General features: G+C 41.3%; 1 protein-coding gene across 1 annotated transcript in view; it reads left to right on the forward strand.

The window, feature by feature from the left end:
* Positions 1–19610, forward strand: part of MALRD1 (MAM and LDL receptor class A domain containing 1) — a 500726-nt gene that overhangs the window by 135138 nt on the left and 345978 nt on the right. The window contains exons 18-20 of the mRNA XM_044295614.1: positions 2313–2489; positions 7113–7272; positions 18773–18929. Of these exons, the coding sequence (XP_044151549.1) occupies positions 2313–2489; positions 7113–7272; positions 18773–18929 (494 nt within the window). The remainder of the gene's footprint in view (positions 1–2312; positions 2490–7112; positions 7273–18772; positions 18930–19610) is intronic.

The following is a 19610-nucleotide window of genomic DNA, read 5'->3' on the forward strand; positions in this document are numbered from 1 at the left end:
CGCACACAGACACACAATGCAAAGACTAAGTGAACTTCTCTCCTTTTAATCTGCTTTCATGTGTGATTTTTATATTGCCCACACCTGTTACTTGCCCCAGGTGAGTTTAAACGAGCATCACATGCTTGATTCAATCTTATTTATCAGCAATTTTGAAAGGGTGCCAATAATTTTGTCCAGCCCACTTTTGGAGTTTGGTGTGACATTATGTCCAATTTGCTTTTTCTCCTCCCTTTTTTGGTTTTGTTCCAATACACACAAAGGGAACAAACATGTATATAGCAAAACATGTGTTACTGCAATACTTTTCTGTGAGAAATACTTCATTTTCTTGAAAAAATGTCAGGGGTGCCAACATTTACGGCCATGACTGTATTTAATTAGTTGGTCATAATTGGGAATCTGCAGTTCTAGAACCATTTCTCCAAACCCTATGAAATTGATCTGAGAAGAATGAATCCGGCACAGATGGCAATTACAGACCTTTGACATTTGGCTTTCATTATGTCCAACTGTCTAATGTAACACATAAACCCACACTGATTAAATCAATTTATTTCTGTTCATCACACAGTTATGCCCTTCCATGAGTTTAGATTCTTCAGATTACATGTTACCAGGGATGTGCGCCATTTTATTTCTAAGTCCAACATTCCTGATTGATTTCATTATATTTGTTTAGGGGAGATTTGTTCTTCTAACTTCAAAACCATTAGGGGGAGCTCACTATACATGGATTTATACAGCTACTATTGCACTCAATGGAAGCTGTAGAAATCTTTATGCAGTGAGCTCCCCCTAATGGTGTCTACAAGAAAACAGTAGTTGAGTACTACTTTGCATAGTAGAACATCTGTAAAACTCACTTCATCGGGATTGGGACAAATGCTCTTATTACGGAGCCATAGTTCCTACTCTCGGTTTTCTTACAAATGTCATATCATGGGATCTTAATCTGTAAGTGTAAAAAAGTTAACTTGTAGACAAGCTTGGACCATGGCCTTTGTCTGAGCCAAATGCCAGACTTTACATAGTCACCCACCATGACTCTGTGCCATGATTCATTTTTATTAAGTTATACAAAACAGTAGATCTATAGCTAAGGGGAACACAGATGTAGCAGTCAATCCCAGGCATTGGTGCTCATGAAAGTCAGAAGGCTCCTATGCAACAATAGAAGGCACCAGTGTTATAAATGGCACATGGTAACAGATTTTGCATTAGGGCCCAGGAGCTTCAAATTACACCTTATCAAGTGCTGTGAAAAATACATTATATATACCAGGAGATCAACCCTCCTCCTCACAGATCTGTGTCTCACTGTAAGGCAACTGGCTAATGCTGGTGCTCTTCCCCCCTACTGTCTATGGTAAGAGACTAGGAATATTAAAGAAAGTCTGTCACATCAGTTTCAAAGAAAGCATGCCACCATCTAGGATAGAGACCCTGAAACACTTTCTTTTGAAAATCCACTCTTGTAATCCCGATAAATTATTTTTATCTTTATGCAAATAAGGTTTTCAGTGCACCATGGGAATGGTCCCACCATTTAGTGTGCTATCAGTCCACCAGTAATGCCTCCTAGGCCTCTTGTTTGATTGAGAGTCCATGAGATTTAAGATCTAGGAGCAATGATGTAGGATGAGCCATGTCCATCTAGCAGAGCAGCCTCACCCACATTACACAGAAGACCTTTTTTTAATGCATAAAATACAAAGGAGCATTTCTCGGGATTAGAGGAATGGATTTTCATAAGAAAGTTATGGTTATCTTTCGGGGCACCGACCCTACATGGTGGTATGCTTATTTTTAAACTAATAGACTCCCTTCAAGCCTTGTCTCATCAAGAAATCTGTCAGCCACAAGAGCAAAGTACCTGGAGGAAATTAAAGGGGTTATCCAAGATCTATTTTGCCCCCCCCCCCATATACCCAAGCCCCTCACATAGGTTGTACTTACCAGGCTCCCCGAACCTGCGTTGCTTCTCATACCGCCACGGCCGCCACTGCATCTCCTCGTTGCGCGGATAAACAGAACGTAAGTATGTAAGTACAAACTCTGTGAGGGGCCCGGGCATATGGGGGGGCATTATAGATCTTCGATAACCCCTTTAACACTTGTGATCTCTGCAATGTCTCTACAAGACAGTTTTTTCAGTTGTATATAGAAAATCCTGCAAATGCTGTGAAGATTTCTTCTATTCATGTTACCAGTTACTAATAGGTTTAATCATCCTTTATTGTTTTTAGTAACTTGTCCTGTCAGTTTGTGGTCGCATAAGTTAACCAGACTATGACTATATCTGCCTACAGGTACTTTGCCAACCTGGTCACCAATTCCCTTAGAAACGCCTACTAAGGCAACACTTCCAGTCCACTACTGCTCAGAGGATGAACATGTCTGCAGGTCAACAGGACACTGTATACCAGTCACAAAGCGGTGTGACTTCAGAGAAGACTGTCCAGATGGGTCTGATGAGCACAACTGTGGTAAGTCGAAATACAAGTGACAACTACTTCTAGATTGCACAGATTAGTGGTTACTAGTTTGGGTGACGATGGTGGAAGAAATCTGAAGACTATTCCAACATCTGCTAAAACTTCCACTGGGCGTACCTTAAACTTCAATGATTTTTTTTTACTTATAATGAATTTATTGCAACTAATTTTAAAGTGTTTCATTTTTGGTTTATTTTTAATATAATGTAGGGAGAGGGATGTTAAGATTTTTGTAATATACTTCATTAGGGAAAGATGTTTCCTTGTAGTAGAAAACATGGTGTAAAGAGTCTTCTTAGCAATTCTCTAATAGCGTTGCTAAGGAGAGACTGTCTTCAGTCTTCTGCGTTCTACTGAGCACTAGTGATGAGCGGCAGGGGTCATATTCGAATTCGCGATATTTCGCGAATATTTTTAGAATATTCGTCGAATATTCGAAAATTCGAAAATTCGCAAAAAAAAATTTTCGTGCAAAAAATTGGCAAGGTAATGATTGTGTAATATGCGAATTTTCGTAATTCGAATTTTCGGATTCGAATTTTTATTGCGAATTTTTCAACTTTAAGACAAAGAAGATTATAGCACTATGTTAGCTAAATTGCTCTATATTCGTTTTTTCGAATATTCGCTATATTGCTATAATTACGAATATTTGAAAAAACAAAGTTATAGCAATATAGCGAAAATTCGAAAAAACGAATATAGAGCAATTAAGCTAATATAGTGCTATAATCTTCTTTGTCTAATAGTTGTAAGTTAAAAAATTCGCAATAAAAATTCCAATCCGAAAATTCGCATATTACACAATCATTACCTTGCCGATTTTTTTCAAGAAAAAAAACCAAAAGATTATAGCACAATATTAGCTAAATTGCTCTATTTTCGATTTTTTGAATATTCGCTATATTGCTATAACAGTTTTTTCGAATATTCGTAATATATAGCAATATAGCGAATATTCGAAAAAAACGAATATAGAGCAATTTAGCTAATATAGTGCTATAATCTTTTTTTATAGTTGTAATTTTTTTCCAATCTGAACTTCAGATGAGAAAAAAATTACAACTATTAGACAAAGAAGATTATAGCACTATATTAGCTTAATTGCTCTATATTCGTTTTTTTCGAATTTTCGCTATATTGCTATAACTTAGTTTTTTCGAATATTTGTAATATTCTAAAACAAGAATATATAGCAATATAGCGAATATTCGAAAAAAACGAATTAGAGCAATTTAGCTAATATAGTGCTATAATCTTTTTTTTTATAGTTGTAATTTTTTTCCAATCTGAACTTCAGATGAGAAAAAAATTACAAATATTAGACAAAGAAGATTATAGCACTATATTAGCTTAATTGCTCTATATTCGTTTTTTTTCGAATTTTCGCTATATTGCTATAACTTCGTTTTTTCGAATATTTGTAATATTCTAAAACAAGAATATATAGCAATATAGCGAATATTCGAAAAAAACGAATATAGAGCAATTTAGCTAACATAGTGCTATAATCTTTGTCTTAAAGTTGAAAAATTCGCATATTCCACAATAATTACCTTGCCGATTTTTTCAAGAAAAAAAAATCGTGCATTTTCGAATATGACCCCTGCCGCTCATCACTACTCCTAAAGTCAAGTATATTGCAGCCTTCTTATTGGCCCACAAGCTAGAAGCAGGAAGGGATCATGTGTACTGATAAAAAAAATATATAACTATATATAACTATTCGAAATATTCGCGAATTTTCGAAGTGGCTATATTCGCGATAAAAATTCGAAATTCGAATATTCGTGATCAACACTACTGAGCACTTAAGACGTCTATGTGTAACACAGGGGCTTCCAGCCTGCCTCTCGTCACTAAATCAGTCCCTGACATGTGCCCTAACTATCACTGGCCATCACTCGTGTTACACACTGGTGTCCTCAGCGCTCAGTAAAACTGAAGACTGAAGATAGACTCTCCTTATCATTGCTCATTTAGAGCTTTGCTATGACAACTTATTTCATTTGTCAGCTTCAAGGTACCCTGGAGTAAAATGTGCCTAATTTATTAAGTGGTAGATACACCTCAGAAAGTCAAATCTACATCCGCAATTAGATCACACTGATTTGCTCAGTAGTTTACACAAATTTCTGGTGTAAATGACAAAAAATTATTTAAGCAATGGGAAGCCATTCCACTTTCTGCATACTTGCCAATAGTCCTGAATTTTTCAAAATTCTTCTGAGTTTTCAGAGACAGTGGGGGGGTCATTTATTATGATCCCCTATACCAGAAAGTGGCATAATAAAGTCACAAATACACAGTTTGTGACTTTTTGAATGCCAGTGCGCATACATTTTGTTTAAGTTGGTGTCTCTGTGCCGCCCTTGCCACTTTCTGAAAAGGTGGAGTGGAAAGGAGTGGTGTGGTGTAGGCGGGCGGGCCACGATATATTCACTATAATGTACACCAGTTTACTGGCATAAATGACAACTGAAATCTACTTCATCTAGAAGATGGAGTAGATTTCAGTCTACACACAAAGAAATAAATGCAATAAGTTCACCACCATTGTTAGTCCTCGGTGCACGGATCATTAAGAGAAACTAAGTAAGGCTACTTTCACATTAGCATTTTACTTTTCCGGCATAGAGTTCCGTCACAGGGGCTCTATACCGGAAAATAACTGATCAGGCAGATCCCCATGCATTCTGAATGGAGAGTAATCCGTTCAGTTTGCATCAGGATGTCTTCAGTTAAGTCATTTTGACTGATCAGGCAAAAGAGAAAACCGTAGCATGCTACGGTTTTATCTCCGGTGAAAAAAACTGAAGACTTGCCTGAATGCCGGATCCGGCATTTTTTTCCAATACCGGAATGCCGGGTCCGTCCTTCCGGTCTGCGCATGCGCAGTCCTTTTAAAAATGAGAAATAAATAAAAACGGATCAGTTTTGCCTGATGACACTGGAAAAACGGATCCCGTATTGCAATGCATTTTTCTGACTGATCAGGCATTTTTCAGACTGATCAGCATCCTGATCAGTCTGAAAAATGCCTGATCAGTCTGAAAAAATGACATCCGTTTGCATACAGTTTGCCTGATCAGGCAGTCAGTTCAGGCAACGGAACTGCCTACCAGAATCAAACAACGCAAGTGTGAAAGTACCCTCTGGCTACTTTCACACTTGCGGCAGAGAGATCCGGCAAGCAGTTCCGTCGCCGGAACTGCCTGCCTTATCAGGCAAAATGTATGCTAACTGATGGCATTAGTAAGACTGATCAGGATCCTGATCAGTTTTAAAAATGCCTGACCGGAAGGACGCATGCGCAGACCGGAAGGACGGATCCGGCACTAATACATTCCTATGGGAAAAAATGCCGGGCATTCAGGCAAGTCTTCAGTTTTTTTCGCTGGAGATAAAACCGTAGCATGCTGCGGTTTTCTCTTTTGCCTGATCAGTCAAAACGACTGAACTGAAGACATTCTGATGCAAACTGAACGGATTACTCTCCATTCAGAATGCATGGGGATAAAACTGATCAGTTCTTTTCCGGTATAGAGCCCCTGTGACGGAACTCTATGCCGGAAAAGAAAAACGCAAGTGTGAAAGTAGCCTTGGTCCAGCACTCGTGTGTTGGATAAACCCTTGACTATTTTATTTCAAATATAAAAAAAAAAGTACAATACTGTGTGCCATTTTGGGACTTTTTATTTGAAATAAAAGATTCATGGTTTTATCCAAGACTAGAGTGCTGGACTCACTACTTTGTTTCTATAGTAGATTTCAGTCTAGGCGCATGGACTGCCACGGAATGCACCTAATTCATGACAAGGCCTGCACCTTCTCAAAAATTAATTGATTTCTCTGATGAAGTGATGAGAAAATATATCTGTTACATTTAAACATTACACGTAAGCGCATGTTCTGTGGTTTTGCAAAAAGCCCTTTTCTACATAATATCTTGGTATCTCAGCAGTTCCTCTACTTGCAAATGCAACAAAATAAGATTCCTTATAAATGATAATAGAAAACACAGGCCATATATTCATGGATAAACAGATGGAGGAAGTAGATAAAATGGATGCTGCTTAATACATATACTAAAATATTGCTCTTGGTTTTCATGACTCAAATGGAGAACACCTAATAATTAACTACAATTAGCACAATTCATATTTATTAACCACTTAATTTCTTTAACAAGAGCATCACATCACTATGGTTTTACATTAAAAACTACAATCTCAGCAAGGTTGGAGTCTTGTGTACGCACGCCCTGTGCCATTTGTGCATACTTGTGCATCGCGGTGAGAAGGAGCGCCGCTGTAGCAAAATAGTGATGCTACACTGCACATGTTCAACTGGACAGTACCAAATTATAGTAAGACATGACTAGGGCCAGCTCCTAAAGCTACTACCCAAGGTTATTTATTGGGGGGGGGGGGGGGGGATTAAAAAAATAAGGAACTATAGCTTTTTGCTAATTGATTACAATTGCAAAAATGTATTATTGATTAAGATTCTGGTAATAGCCCTTTAACTCAGCTTTGGATTCCTTTGTTTCTAAATGCCTATACTCTTTGCAACATCTAAATGAAGTTTTCTGAGGTCTCCATCATTTCTTAGTTTCAGAATATTGTGACTTTGAAAACGGGAGTTTATGTAATTGGCTCCAGCCGGAGGGAACTTCCTTTCGTTGGGACACGGCATTCCAGTGGTCTGTCGGTCAAGGCATTGCCATTGTTCCTGGGGAAGAGAACCATAGGCCTCTCGATGACCATACCACGTGAGTATATGCCCTAAGCTTGGAATTTCTATATGGTGACATTCCTGGTGACTCACAAATCATCAGCTAGTGCTTATGATAGGCAAGTCATTTCTATAAGCACCAAGATAAAGGGGCGGATTAAGTGTATCATAGGCCCAGGATCTTAAACCCCCCTTACCCCTCTTTCATGTTTCATCCCATTTTTTCCCCTGGTAATTTATAAAGAAAACTATACCACATATAAATTAACATCCCCAGCCCTTTATAGTACATAGTGTACAACACCCCACATTATACAGCATATAATATAACACTCCACAGCATACAGTATACCACCCCAAAGTATGCAGTATATAGTATAATACCCCCACATTATACAGTATATAGTATAACATCCAACAGTATATGGTACCCCACAGTATACAGCCTCGGGCAGCATGAAGGCAATGTGCTTCCCTGCCCCTGGCCACAAAGCACTGAGGGAAGGGGGGGTCCAAGCTGAACCCTTGCACTAGGGCCCATGAGCCTTTAGCTTCGCCCCTGGGTGTCTCTGACCTCTTCATCTGCGTATCTATGAGATCATTACGCCTGTACTGAGGAGAGGGGAGCAGAAAAGCTACTGAGCATGTAAGTCCACATCTGAATGCAGGAGAAGGTGGACCAGAAGGATAAACAGCAGGCGGCGCCACCAGGGTGCAAAATGTAATGTACAGTTAAAAAAAATAAAAAAATGTTTGCATGTACAATATGTTGCAATGATACTTAATTTCAAATGTCCTAGCCATTGCATCATAATACTTTTTGTGGAATAACGCCTTTAAACTAAATAGTTGCTAAATAGTCTTATACTACTTGCCTGTGTTTTAAAACAATATTGACAAATGGGAATAGTATTACAGGTAATTGTATTTTAAGTTTCAGTTTGACCTTAGGTTGTTTGGTGACTTATTTGCAATTTCCTTTTTATTGCTTTGTTGCCTTGCAGCCGGCGAGATGGAAATAAATGTTTACTTTACCATCACGTATATTGGTATGAGGCAAGCATTCTTTTCTTCGCTCGACAAAAGAATATGCTAATAAAATACTGATGGAGGCAGATTGTATCAATCTGATTTATAATCTGTGGCTTCAATATAATTACTTTCTCAAAGTAGGAGGTAATTACTACAAGTAGCAATAACCGCTTGGCCAGTAAATGAATAGATAGAGAGAAAGTGTAATAAAACTTTACTAAAACTTCTAGTTACCGGTTACTGGAATAAAGTATTGTATTATAACAAGAATCCTGTATTCTAGACTATGAGATGCACTTTTTAACAAGAAAAATTTGGTGAGACCAAATGGCAAAAAAGTTGCTCTGACTGTTTCCCGATCGGACAGAGCCCTCATAAAGCACTTTGTTGATCACCGAAGACGGATGCATTTGAACAGTGCAGGGCCGAAATGGAAACCTTAAAGGGGTTATCCAATACTATGAACTGCCCCCCATATGCCGGGCCCTCACAGGGAATATACTTACTTGGCTCCCCGCTCCCTGTGCCACTCCTGGTCCCCGAACCGCCGCTGCTGCTTCTCCCCGTGCGCTGATGAAAACATCGGGGACCAGGAGCCGCACAGGGGGCAGGGAGCCAGGTAAGTATATTCCCAGTGATGGGCCAAGCATATGGGGGAGGGGGAGTTTATATTATTGGAAAACCCCTTTAAAGCCTACCTGAGTTAAAAATATTTTTTTTTTTTGCATAATGGCATATTATTTAGTCGCACAGCTAGATGTATTTCACTCAGAAGCAGGGGATGCATCACTTCTGTGAAGTCTGCCAGCACTGTACTGCTGTGACATCCTTTCCCTTACTTTATAAACCCATTATGTTTGTTTTCAGCACCGAAGCTCACAGAACAGATAAGGAGGGGGGGAGTCACACTTAAAGACACACAGAAGGCTCCTATAATCTTCAAAAGCTGTGTGGAAACAGTTGTTTTATCAGGCTCATGTTCTCAGCTAGCTCTGACATGCCCCCATTTCCTGTAAACTGTCTGTTACCAGGGACAGATCTTGCCTGACAACAGGCAGTGGACTGCAACTTAGGTGGAAGTGAGACCCCTAGTGGCCATTTCAGGTGAATGTTGGCAGATTTTTTTTAAATGAAATGATTTCGAAATTTGTGTGAAAGGACAGTGACTCTTTAAGTTCAGCATCCTTTAACGGCCAAAAGACATATCATTGGGTCTTAGGGGTGTGAGTAAAGCACCAGACAACCAGATGTTAACCTTCTCTACTATCCTAGACTGGCCTGGAACCACACACTATATGAAATACATTGTCACGGCCTTTGGTGTGCGCCATGACACTTTTGCCATGCTTGCAGTTGCCCTGGGCAACGTGTTGCTGTTATGGCATGTGGTGGCAGTGTCTCGGCTTTTGCTGTGTGCGCAGTGACATGGTTTCCACGCATTCTGTTGCCTGTGGTAACGTGTTGCTTGTTGGCTGGTGTCTGCACTTCCCCTTTTAGTGGTATCCTCCCTCTGTCTGGTGCTGGAAGGGTTAACTTCCTGACTGGGTGTGGCCACTAGGGTTTTATCGCCTGTGGCTTCCTGGCTGGAGTCAGTTGTACTTCAGCTGTCGTTGGTGCTGGAGCTCTGCTCCAGTCCAGGGGGTTCTATCTCCCCAGTCCTTGAGGGCCACCTTGTAGGACATCGACGTCATCTGCAATGTCATTCCTTTGTCTCCCTTTTATCCTCAGTGTACCCAACCTCACTTGTTGTATGTTTGGTGTGGGTTTATGTCCAGGGTTTGTTGTACGTCTTGTTTGTTGTTACATGTCTGGAATGTTGTTGGTGTTTGTCCCTACATGTGTGCAAGACGTTACCCTGTTTGCGTTGTACCTCAGGAAGTTGGCAGGTTTCCCGGACGGGTGAACCATAAGTCTGTATGCAGTGCTGCCTCGGGTTGCAGTGCACCTCGCTGTTTCGGGCCCAGGCACTATCAGGAGTGCTAGATACCTGTGTGTGATGTTGGTTGTAAGGTGTCCTATTTGGTGTGTGGCACCGGTACTTATGCACGGGTTCCAGTCGTGGTCGCTGCGGCAGGTAAGTGTGTTTCTGGTGTTTGTACCTGCCGACTCTGTTGCTGCATATGGTCTTTTCCTTTTCCTGCTGCTAGGCCATTTGAGACTCCTGTTCATCTGTGTCTGGGAAGAACAGGTCGTCTCTCCCCTGCTCCTATGTGAGGGATTAGGGACGCTTTAGGAGGTGACCTGCTCCCTGATTCTGGCGTCCTGGCCTAGCTGCTTCTCCTTTATACCTGACATTGTACGGTGGGGGGTTTTCCCCACTCCCCATTGTGACACACACTTTCTGACACTATCCCACCATGGAATCAGATATCAACTACTGTAATTGGAACATAGCTAAAGGAAGTGCCTAGGGTCCACATTTCCTGCCTATGGGTGTAACTATAGCATAGTAGGGCCACTTTTGGTGGGGAATTTGAAGTTGTTCAGTTCTGCTACCTGCAACTTTGTGTGTGGGTGCTCCAAAATACTTTGCTATTATCTACCTCCTTCATCACTGCTACTTATATGGCTGTTTCAGGTTCCTGTCACATAGTGGGTCCATCTCATTTTGCTATGGGGCCTATGAACTCTAGTTATGACTCTGTTTCTGCCACCACATAAGACTCCAATAAAGGACACATGGAGAAAGGAGCTTTAATTTACGTCTCTGACTATCCTTTGAATAGGTGAATAGTTGTTATGGTAGCAAAACCCCACTACAGAGCATATTTGTCTCTATGAAACTGGCTGACCTGTTACATGTGCGCTTGGCATCTGAAGACATCTGTGTTGGTCCCATGTTCATATGTGCCCGCGTTGCTCTTAGAGGCTCATTTGCAAATATTAAAACATCATTTTTCTCAGCAATCCGGACACATATGAACATGGGACCAACACTGATGTCTTCAGCTGCCAAGCGCACATGTAACAGGTCAGCCGGTGTCATAGGTACAAATCTGCTAACAGATGCTCTTTAATAAATTGTAAAAAATTTTTTTGCTTAATACTTTTACATAAAGAACTTGAATAACGACCATTCCAAAGTGCAATTCACTGTGTTCTAATGCATGTATAGGCAAATGTATCATAGACTATGTACGGTACCTATTTTTCGTATATATTGGAGCATATGGTGATCATGATATAATCAACCAGTAGTGTACCTGCAACTTCTATGGAGCCCTGGGGGAGAGGGGGGGCATGGAACTTTTTCTCCTCAAGTAGTCGCCTCTAGGTGGAACTCGATGCAAAGAGATGATTACAGCTTCCATGGTAATTGCATAAATTCCTATGCACTGAGCTCCCCCTAGTGGTAGCTGCAGGCAGCCAGCTTTGTAATAGAAGGGAAGCAGGAGATTTATCAATCTATTTTGGCAGTTGTCTAGCATAAATAAAGAAATATCGTATACAGAATGAGCACCATAATATTAAAGCACCTGTTCCACTTTTTCCAACATAAAAGTCAGATAAAGTAGTTAAAGTCAAAGGCATTTTTATTATGTTTTGTATTCAATGAAATTCTTCTACTTTATAAAAAAAAAAAGCATAAATTCGTCTGAACATACGCATACTCAGAAACTAGGGGGGCAGGGCTGACCATATTGTTTTGCTATGAGGCCCTAAGAGATCTGTGTATGCCCCTGTAATCAAAGGGTCCCCCCTTTGCTTTTGCAAAGTGCCCCCCACAGGGCACGATCGGGGTCTTAATGTGTAGTAAATGCCGAGTGGTGATGTGGCCTTACTAGTTCTGTGTGTCATCGTGCTCCTACCTGGATACTGTTTCTCCCCAGGATTAGGCTCTACAGCATTCAAACAGAGCTGTACTTGGTGAAGGAATAAGCCGAGTCCAGACTTGAAGTTTAACAGTTTTACTTGAATAAACTTGCATCCAGATAATATTTAATCTTTCTCTTGTTCCTTCAGGTTTTGGGGTGCACTGGCAGGTCAACTCGGACACTTGGCTTTGCATTTCTCTCCTGTACTAATCTATGGCATGACTCCGGTTATCAGACTTTCTAGCAGTTCTGGTACCTTTGAGTGGGATGCCTTTGGCTTTTGACCCTTTTGCAATACAAAGTCCATAAACTGCAAGGAGTCATGGTGCTCTACAAGCTAATTCCCAGGGCTCCTGCTGCAGGTGGGGAACGCTCCCCTCACTGTGCCATGTTGCCTCCTCTCCTTCCAACTCTAAACTCCCTATAGCTTCATACAACCCCTCCCTTGGTAGGAAGCAACACTAGCCCACTTCTGCCCAAAAGGGGGGAAAATGGAATGGTAAGATCTCTCTCTGTCAGATACACAGCCACCTGCTGGATAACCAGACACAGTGCATGTAATACAATACATAATTATATAGCAATGTTATTATGGCACAATATCAAAGGACCTGGGTTTAAATACACAGATGACATTATTTGTTAGCCATTAGAGACAGTAGCAGGGTGTAGGAATGATAGTGCCTTCTCTGAGGTACTACACTGTTCCCTTGTAATAAAAGCATACAAAGGGTTTCTCTGTAATAAACATTTAGAGGGGTGCTTCCTAGCATATTGTCAAATGCAATGATCTATCCCTGGGTGGTTGTGAAATGAATAGACACAACAAAAACCGAGAGGCTTGTTGGACACGACCCCCCTGAGCCTGATGCTGCACCTCCTCGGAGACTCCCCCGTTGCTTCTTTGAAGTTGGTGACAACACTGGACGAAGGTAGACATCTTTGAATGATCAGTTTTTCTCCTTGGTGACGGGCACTTCTGCCTCTATTTTAGGATCCTGACCATGGAAAATTGAAGCATTGATATGGCTAATGAAGATCCCAATGTGGGGTTGGAGACCAATGGCTATGTTTATGTGAAAAAAATAAAAAATCAGGATTCTATATATCTTTCTTCGTCTGCCTGATATTAATTTTCTATGGTTGGGATCCTAAAATAGAGCCATCATCTCCCATCAACTAGGAGGGAAAAAGATAGGAGAAAATAGATAGATACCTAATACCTAGATACCTAATTTGTCCAAAAGAATTTCCCAGATCCTGTATCAAAGCAGGACAGTGGCTATGTGTTACAGCTGCTATCCCACTCCTGATCATGCGGGTCCTCTTAAGATTGCCACCTGTGCCACACTGATACAGTGATAGTTGCCGATAGGTAAAGTAAAAAAGCAACAAAGTGTCCACCAGAGCAGATGGTTCTAAGGGTCCACCCTCCAATTATATGCAATACAGTTGCAAGAAAAAGTATGTGAACCCTTTGGAATGATATGGATTTCTGCACAAATTGGTCATAAAATGTGATCTGATCTTCATCTAAGTCACAACAACAGACAATCACAGTCTGCTTAAACTAATAACACACAAAGAATTAAATCTTACCATGTTTTTATTGAACACACCATGTAAACATTCACAGTGTAGGTGGAAAAAGTATGTGAACCCCTAGACTAATGACATCTCCAAGAGCTAATTGGAGTGAGGTATCAGCCAACTGGAGTCCAATCAATGAGATGAGATTGGAGGCGTTGGTTACGGCTGCTCTGCCCTATAAAAAACACACACCAGTTCTGGGTTTGCTTTTCACAAGAAACATTGCCTGACGTGAATGATGCCTCGCACAAAAGAGCTCTCAGAAGACCTATGATTAAGAATTGTTGACTTGCATAAAGCTGGAAAGGGTTATAAAAGTATCTCCAAAAGCCTTGATGTTCCTCAGTCCACGGTAAGATAAATTGTCTATAAATGGAGAAAGTTCAGCACTGCTGCTACTCTCCCTAGGAGTGGCCGTCCTGTAAAGATGACTGCAAGAGCACAGCGCAGACTGCTCAATGAGGTGAAGAAGAATCCTAGAGTGTCCGCTAAAGACTTTCAAATGTCTCTGGCATATGCTAACATCCCAATTAGCAAATTTACGATATGTAAAACACTAAACAAGAATAGATTTCATGGGAGGATACCACAGAGGAAACCACTGCTGTCCCAAAAAATATTGCTGCATGTTTACAGTTTGCACAAGAGCGCCTGGATGTTCCACAGCAGTACTGGCAAAATATTCTGTGGACAGATGAAACCAAAGTTGAGTTGTTTGGAAGAAACACACAACACTGTGTGGAGAAAAAGAGGCACAGCACACCAACATCAAAACCTCAACTGTGAAGTATGGTGGGGCATCATGGTTTGGGGCTGCTTTGCTGCGTCAGGGCCTGGACGGATTGCTATCATCAAAGGAAAACTGAATTCCCAAGTTTATCTAGACATTTTGCGGGAGAACTTAAGGCCACCTGTCCACCAGCTGAAGCTCAACAGAAGATGGGTGTTGCAACAGGACAACGACCCAAAGCATAGAAGTAAATTAACAACAGAATGGCTTAAACAGAAGAAAATACGCTTTCTGGAGTGGCCCAGTCAGAGTCCTGACCTCAACCCGATTGATATGCTGTGGCATGACCTCAAGAAAGCGATTCACACCAGACATCCCAAGAATATTGTTAAACTGAAACAGTTCTGTAAAGAGGAATGGTCAAGAATTACTTCTGACCGTTGTGCACGTCTGATCTGCAACTACAGGAAACGTTTGGTTGAAGTTATTGCTGCCAAAGGAGGTTCAACCAGTTATTAAATCCAAGGGTTCACATACTTTTTCCACCTGCACTGTGGTGTGTTCAATAAAAACATGGTAACATTTAATTATTTGTGTGTTATTAGTTTAAGTAGACTGTGATTGTCTATTGTTGTGACTTAGATGAAGATCAGATCACATTTTATGACCAATTTGTGCAGAAATCCATATCCTTGCAAAGGGTTCACATACTTTTTCTTGCAACTGTATGTACACATCCCATAGAATTACATTGTAATCTTTGTTTTTTTCATTGTACATAACGGACATATCATGAAGACAATCTAATAAGTTATTTGTGGATCATCCCATCAGAAATAGACCCTAGTGACAAGGACCATAATTGTCTCCAACGTCAGCTCCAAATGAGGTTGACTTCTGCGGGACCTTTGGGGCCCATTATTTCTTCTTTTTTGGGCATATTGGAGGGTGCCCTGGCATTTTGGTAGGCTAGTAAACACCATGCATACATTACCATAACTTTATATTCCTCTCCCATCCCTTTTATACTGATATATTCATGTTGTTGTGAATGACCTCAGTAATTAATCGTTGCAGTCAGTAAAGTGTCAGAGCTGTAGATCACTCGGAAAAAAATTCTTTCATTTGCCTAATGAGTAATGAACATCTAGTATTTTGGGGTGGGCCGCCATGCGCCGAGATGTTGACACGTCTTTAATGAATTCAGCCAATAAACAGGAATCTGCTGATACAAAACATGCCGTCATTAATTAAAAGTATCATCCTCAATGAAAACACGTTGCCAGATCAATGTCCTTGTGTAAGCCTCGGTGACTTCTTATTATCTGGTAGAAATAACCCCATGTCTCCGTAACAAGGATGCAAACGGCAATTATCAGACTTCCCGGTTAGTTTATCGATGGCTGATAAAAGAGACAGTAAGCTTATTATTATCCATATATGTCAATGCAGGACATGTCCAATAAAGTAGTAATAACAGGAGAATAATAACATTTTACTGGACTTCAGGTCAGTTATTCCTTACAAAAACACTAAAGTCAAACTCTCCACAACCTGAGATCAGTGATCACAAAAACAATAGTTTGTCGAGCAAATGCATAAACGTTTTCTTTACTCCAAATTGGCTCAACATACCATTAAAAATTGCCACACTTATCAATACAAGGTTAAAACACCAGTTCCCCCGTCGGATGCAGGCTGGCCCCAATGTTACCTAAGTTAGCATAACTATCTTCTTTTGAAAAAAGAATGTCAATATGATGCTCATAGGATTGATCATATATCTGTGCTATGGCACCATTTGTAACTGGAGCCAAGACGAGAGACAAGGTGAGCACAAAGGCCCCTCTGCCACTTCAAAAGTTACTTTTTTCACAAGATAAGAGGATCCTCTAAGCTGTGGTTAGTTTGCCACTGGCTAGATATGAAGTCTAAGGAATCTACAGTTGTTCACCCTTAAAGAGTCACTGCACTTTCACACAATTTGATTTAATTTACTAGAGAATGTTCTAAGTAGCAAATTTGTAAATCACTTAAAAAAATATTCCTGCATCCACTTGAAATAAATCTGGCCACTAGGGGTCCCACTTCCACCTAATTTGCAGTCCACTGCCTTTTGTCAGGCAAGATCCATCCCTGGTAATAGAGACACAAAAAACAGCTGAGAGGAAGCGTGGGCGTGTCAGAGCTATCTGAGACCTGGGCCTGATAAAATAACTGCTTCTACAATGCTTCTGAGCATCACTGGAGTCTCCTGTGTGTCTGTAAGTGATTCCTCCCTCCTTATCTGCTCTGTGAGCTCTGAAGCTGAAACCAAACATGTGGTAAGTAAAGGAAAAGATGTCATAACAGTACATTGCTGGCAGGCTTCTATAGAAGGGATACGCCCCCCTGCTTCTGAGCGAAATGCATCTAGCTTTGCAGCTATACCAGGCAATAATATGTCTGAAAAAGACATTACGGAAGCCTAAAAAATACCCATTTCTCTACAGTAATGACTGCAGAAAGAAGCACAGCCATTATAGAAACTTAAAACTCAGGTACGCTTTAAAGGGGCTGTTTGGTTTTAGGGGAACCCGCGCCTCAGCGAGATCCCGCGCCTGCGCAATGACTTCCTTGGCCAGGGCATGTGCACTGCGATGCCCATTGCTGGCACGGCATCGCAGTAGCTTATGCGCATGCCCCGACCAAGGAAGTCAGCGCGTAGGCGAGGGATCTCGCTGAGGGGGAGAGATAACAGATGGGCGGACAAAGGAAGAAGCTGGGCGGGGATAAGAGCCGAAGAGGCAGAGCTGCCTGGGCTCCAACGCAGTGGACGCCTCCCTGGGCACTTGCGAGCCCTCATTTACATATGCATCAAAGTTCGTTTTTGGCAGTTTTACAAGTCCACAAAAGCATATAAAAGTACCATTTTAATCATCTGTGTTGCGGCTACAGTGCTATGGGAACTGTTAAAAAGGGGTAAATGTGCTGACAGACTCCCTTTAAACAGGACAACTCCTTTAACCCCTACAAGAAAGTATGGAATATTCTTGTTGAATTCTAAGGTTGTGATTCCCAAAGAGTCAGTAGAGGAACCTAAACTACCCATTCAAAGAACCAGACAGGACTGTCAGCAAACTCAGGGTTAGAATAAAAGTCATGAACAGAGTAACAATCAAATGATATACCTTAATCTGCAGGGTAGGGATCTATGACATCTGCTCCCTTAAATAGTCCACCAAGGCTGGTGTCATCAGTGGCCGCCAGACACATTTGCAGCCTAACGTACCTGTCAGAAGAAAGCAGAGAGCTATGGTTGCAGAGGCATCTCTAGAGCAGAGGGGAAGGCGCTCAGTTGCCTAGCCAGAGCTGCGTCTGCCTGCATGGACTATTGGAATGGGTGAGGTCAGTCACACAATGTCACCAGTATTATAAATGGCACAGGTGGGTGGGCACCCTGTTACAAATTTTGCATTGGGGCTCAGGAACTTCAAGTTCTGCCTCTGGTCCTCAGGTCTCATTGGGTGTATCATTCAAAAACGCTTACCATATGATGGTTGTGGCAGTAGCTTTTGTCACACAATTACCTTAACCTCCTAGATCCTTCTCCAGCTCTCGTGCCGGTACACATTGAAGGGAGGAACACACCATTTCTTCTCCTCAAGGCACACCCAGGTATGAACAGTCTCCTGTCTGGTGGTGGTTCAGGGTTCCCATGGTGGGGTGCAAGGCAGGTAGACCATCCAGTATTTTCCTAACTTGCTCCCTCTTATCCAGAGACAGGGGTGCGATATCTCTACCCTCTTCTATATACTCATCTCTACCCTCTTCTATATACTCTGCAACAACCCCTCCCTATGGGGACTGTAAAGCAGTCCCACCTAGCACTTGTTCCATGGGCCTGTTAACTCTGTTTGCATCCTTCAAGGAGGGGAATGTATGACATCTTAATAACCCCTTGTGCAGTGGGCCACCAGAACACAGCAACAGCTGAACCTTTCAAGCTAAACATATAATATAATGGAATTCCAAAATATCTATAAACTATAGAATGGTGACCACTTAATTGGAATACTGCAGTACACACCTGCCTACACCGCCACCCAAGGACATTACACTGAAGTTGATTGGTTGCCCCCACTAACCACTATTCTCAGGTTCTGTGGTTATCCATCTTCTCACAAAAGATCATATTTTGATCATTAAATACAGCAAATGTGGAAATGCATTAGAGAGTATAAATGACTACCCAATTTATAATCGCAAAGCAAAACTCTCAATTTCCAAAGACTTTAAAGGGAACCAACACAACATTTGACCTTCCTAGAGACGTACTACTTTAATACGTGATAGTAGCATAACTCACCATAACATACCTGACTTCACAGGTCTACAGAAGAAGGCTGGTATTTGTATGCAGACAGCTCAAATGGAAAGTTTGGCCATACAGCTCATGTCATGACTCCTCTTATATCCCATACTGGACCCAAGTGCAAGCTGACATTCTGGACCCATATGAATGGAGCGACTGTGGGATCATTAGAGGTAGGTAAACAGTGATAAAGGTGACTCCTACAGTATACAATGTCATATAAGGTTGTCCCATGAAAAGTATTCTACAGTTTTCAAACCAGTACCTGGATCTAAATACTTCTGCAATTGCATGTAATAAAAAATTTAGTACAGCCACGAGTTAATCAAGAAAATGTATCTGTATTAGTGTTGATCACGAATATTCGAATTTCAAATTTTTATCGCGAATATAGGTACTTCGAAAATTCGCGAATATTTCGAATCTAGTGATATATATTCGTAATTTTGAATATTCGTTTTTTTTTTTTATCAGTACACATGATTCCTCCCTGCTTCTAGCTTGTGGGCTCCGATCGGTTACCATGGAAACCAGGATGCTACTGCAGTCCTGGCTTCCATGGTTACTTAGCAATTTTAGAAGCATTATACTTACCTGCGCTGTCTGTGACCGGCCGGGCGCTCCTCCTACTGGTAAGTGACAGGTCTGTGCTATAAGCAATGCGCCGCACAGACCTTTCACTTACCAGTAGGAGGAGCGCCCGGCCGGTCACAGACAGCGCAGGTAAGTATAATGCTTCTAAAATTGCTAAGTAACCATGGAAGCCAGGTCTGCAGTAGCGTCCTGGTTTCCATGGTAACCGATCGGAGCCCCAGCGATTAAACTGGGACTCTGATCGGAACTCCCTGCTGCCA

Source organism: Bufo gargarizans, chromosome 5 (assembly GCF_014858855.1).
Source record: "Bufo gargarizans isolate SCDJY-AF-19 chromosome 5, ASM1485885v1, whole genome shotgun sequence".
NCBI classification, from domain to species: Eukaryota; Metazoa; Chordata; class Amphibia; order Anura; family Bufonidae; genus Bufo; species Bufo gargarizans.